At 52.7% G+C, this 2,486-nt stretch overlaps 1 protein-coding gene across 1 annotated transcript; it reads right to left on the bottom strand.

Moving 5' to 3' along the window:
* Positions 1 to 1,049: 1,049 nt before the first annotated feature.
* LOC136470413 (uncharacterized mitochondrial protein AtMg00810-like) lies at positions 1,050 to 1,961 on the bottom strand. Its single transcript, XM_066468268.1, has one exon. It carries the CDS (start codon positions 1,959 to 1,961, stop codon positions 1,050 to 1,052), a length of 912 nt encoding a protein of 303 aa, XP_066324365.1.
* Positions 1,962 to 2,486: the final 525 nt, after the last annotated feature.

Raw genomic sequence — 2,486 nt, 5'->3', positions numbered from 1 at the left:
GATTAGCGTCTCGAGGCCAGGCAAGTTGTTGATGGCGTATTGCAGAGTTTCCTGAATATGCGCTCCTTCGTAGATTTTGCCTCTAAGAGACTCTGGGGCCAGCGTATATTGAACTGAAGTCACTACTGACGTCTCGTTGTTGTGGCACGTCGCCTACCACCGAATGGATAATTGGTCATGAATGCAAGCATCCATGTTGAGGTCAAAGACTTGAACCTAGGTGGGAAGGTTCCACCACAAGGGGCATAACCAGGTAAGATACACTTGGTTTGCCATGCTGAAGACATTCCAATCATGCGTTTTTTCTTATTCCCATTTTTGAGAATCCAACGTTCCAAAGAGGCCCTCACTGTGAGAATGCAAGAAAGCTTAGGTTCAATGTGAGAGGCAAAATCAAGAGGCTGCGGAAAGGGAAGATGCATGATGGTATATCCATGATGGATCTCTTCGATCATGAGCAGCCTATTTTTTCTAAAATAAACCTAGTTGAGATGCTGGTCCACTGTATAGATTAATTCTTGAGTACGAACGCATGCATAACATATACTCCATGATGAATAGGTAGTAGGGTAGTGGAGTAAAAAGGCTAAGAGGAGTTGCATGCACCGGAAAGTTACATTTAAGAGTTATGATTGATGTTATTGCGGGTATGGAAACTTCGCTGGTAAGTTAGTTGAAAAATAGTATAATATATGTTGGCCAGGAACCACGAAAATGGATCTCAGCTCTAGATTGGATCTGGAAAGCGAGAGGACAGCTTGACCTTGGCCGCTTGTTGGAATTGAAATGCAGTGGGATCTTACAATAGCACTGCCTCTGCTTTTATGGGCAAGGGGCAGAGAGCATCTTCTACTTTCCTACTTTACAGAAAAGTAAGATACAAGTGTCGACACTAGGCTTATCTAGCATTCTTCCCCTAAGCCTTGTGCTGAGCACTGGAAGTGATCTGCTGTAGCCTAATCCTCTCATGCATCTCTTGGAACTTGAGCTTTCCCAGCGACTTGGTGAGGATATCAGCCAGCTGATTAGTGGTGGCAATGTGGCTGGCCTTAATACTCCCATCCTCCAAGCAATCCGAAGTGGTACTTGATGCAAATGTGCTTGCTTCTTTTATGGAAGACAACATTCTTGGCCAAAGCTAGAGCAGACTTGCTGTCCACCTTCAGCTCAACCACATCCACAATCCTGCCAAGGAGCTCTGCCAGCATCCTTGACAGCCATAGTGCCTGAGTTGCTGCAGTGGTGCTGGCGATGTACTCTGCTTCACAGCTCGAGAGGGCCACCACCTTTTGCTTGAGGGACTGCCAACTGACCAAGCAGCCACCGAGGAAGAACATAGTCCCGGTTGTTCTCTTGCCGGTGTCCACATCGCCTGCGAGGTCGCTATCGCAGTAGCCGATGAAGCGCGCTGTATTGGGGGCCCTGTCGTAGTGAAGACCGTAGTCGAGGGTGCCCACCACGTAGCGAAGGATGCACTTTGATGGCCTGAGATGCTCCATCGTGGGCCGCTCCATGAACCGGCTTACGTACCTGACAACGAACGCAAGGTCCGGCTGGGTATGGACCAGGTAGCGCAAGCTCCCAATAAGCCGCCGGTAGTGTGTGAAGTCGACCTCCTCCGTCGTGCTGTCCCGACTGAGCTTGAGCCGCTCCTCTATCGGGGTGTGGGCTGGATTGTAGCCCATTATGCCGCCAAGCTCGAGGATGCGTTTGGTGTAGTGGGTTTGGTGGAGGGCGATGCCGCTGGCGTCTTGGCGCACTTCGACGCCAAGGTAGAAGCAGAGGAGGCCGAGGTCACTCATGTCGAACTCCTTCTTCATTTGTGCCTTGAACGCCTCCACTTTGTCTCCTTGAGCGCCGGTGATGATGAGGTCATCGACGTAGACGTGGACGAGCAAGACAGAGCGCCCGCTGCCCCACCGGTACACTACCTCCTCATACACGCTCTGCAGGAAGCCCATCTTGTTGAGCGTGGCATCGAGCTTCGCGTTCTAGGCTCGCGGGGCCTGCCGTAGGCCGTAGAGGGCCTTGCGCAAGCGCTACACCTTGCCTTCTTCTCCGGCGATGGCGAAACCCGGTGGCTGGCGCACGTACACCACCTCCTTAAGGTCGCCGTTGAGGAAAACGGACTTGACGTCCATGTGGTGGACTCGCCACCCTCCTGAGCTGCCAACGCGAGGAGGACACGGACTGACTCCATATGTGCTACAGGGGCGAAGGCGTCGTCGTAGTCGATCCCCTCTTGCTGGACGAAGGCACGCGCCACCAGCCGCGCCTTGTGCTTGATCACCGCGCCCTGCTCATCCTTCTTGAGCTTGAACACCCATTTGAGGGTGATGGGGCGGTGGCCCCCGGGCAGTGGTACCAACTCCTAGGTGAGGTTCTACTCGATGGACTTGAGCTCCTACTCCATCGCCGCCTGCCATGCTGGATCACCCTGCACTTCAGCATAAGTGGTCAGCTCATCGGCGTGCGTCAGATGATGC

This window comes from Miscanthus floridulus, chromosome 8 (genome assembly GCF_019320115.1).
Source record: "Miscanthus floridulus cultivar M001 chromosome 8, ASM1932011v1, whole genome shotgun sequence".
NCBI lineage: Eukaryota > Viridiplantae > Streptophyta > Magnoliopsida > Poales > Poaceae > Miscanthus > Miscanthus floridulus.
Note: the sequence above shows the minus strand (reverse complement) of the source record. Positions and strands in the feature narration are given on the sequence as shown.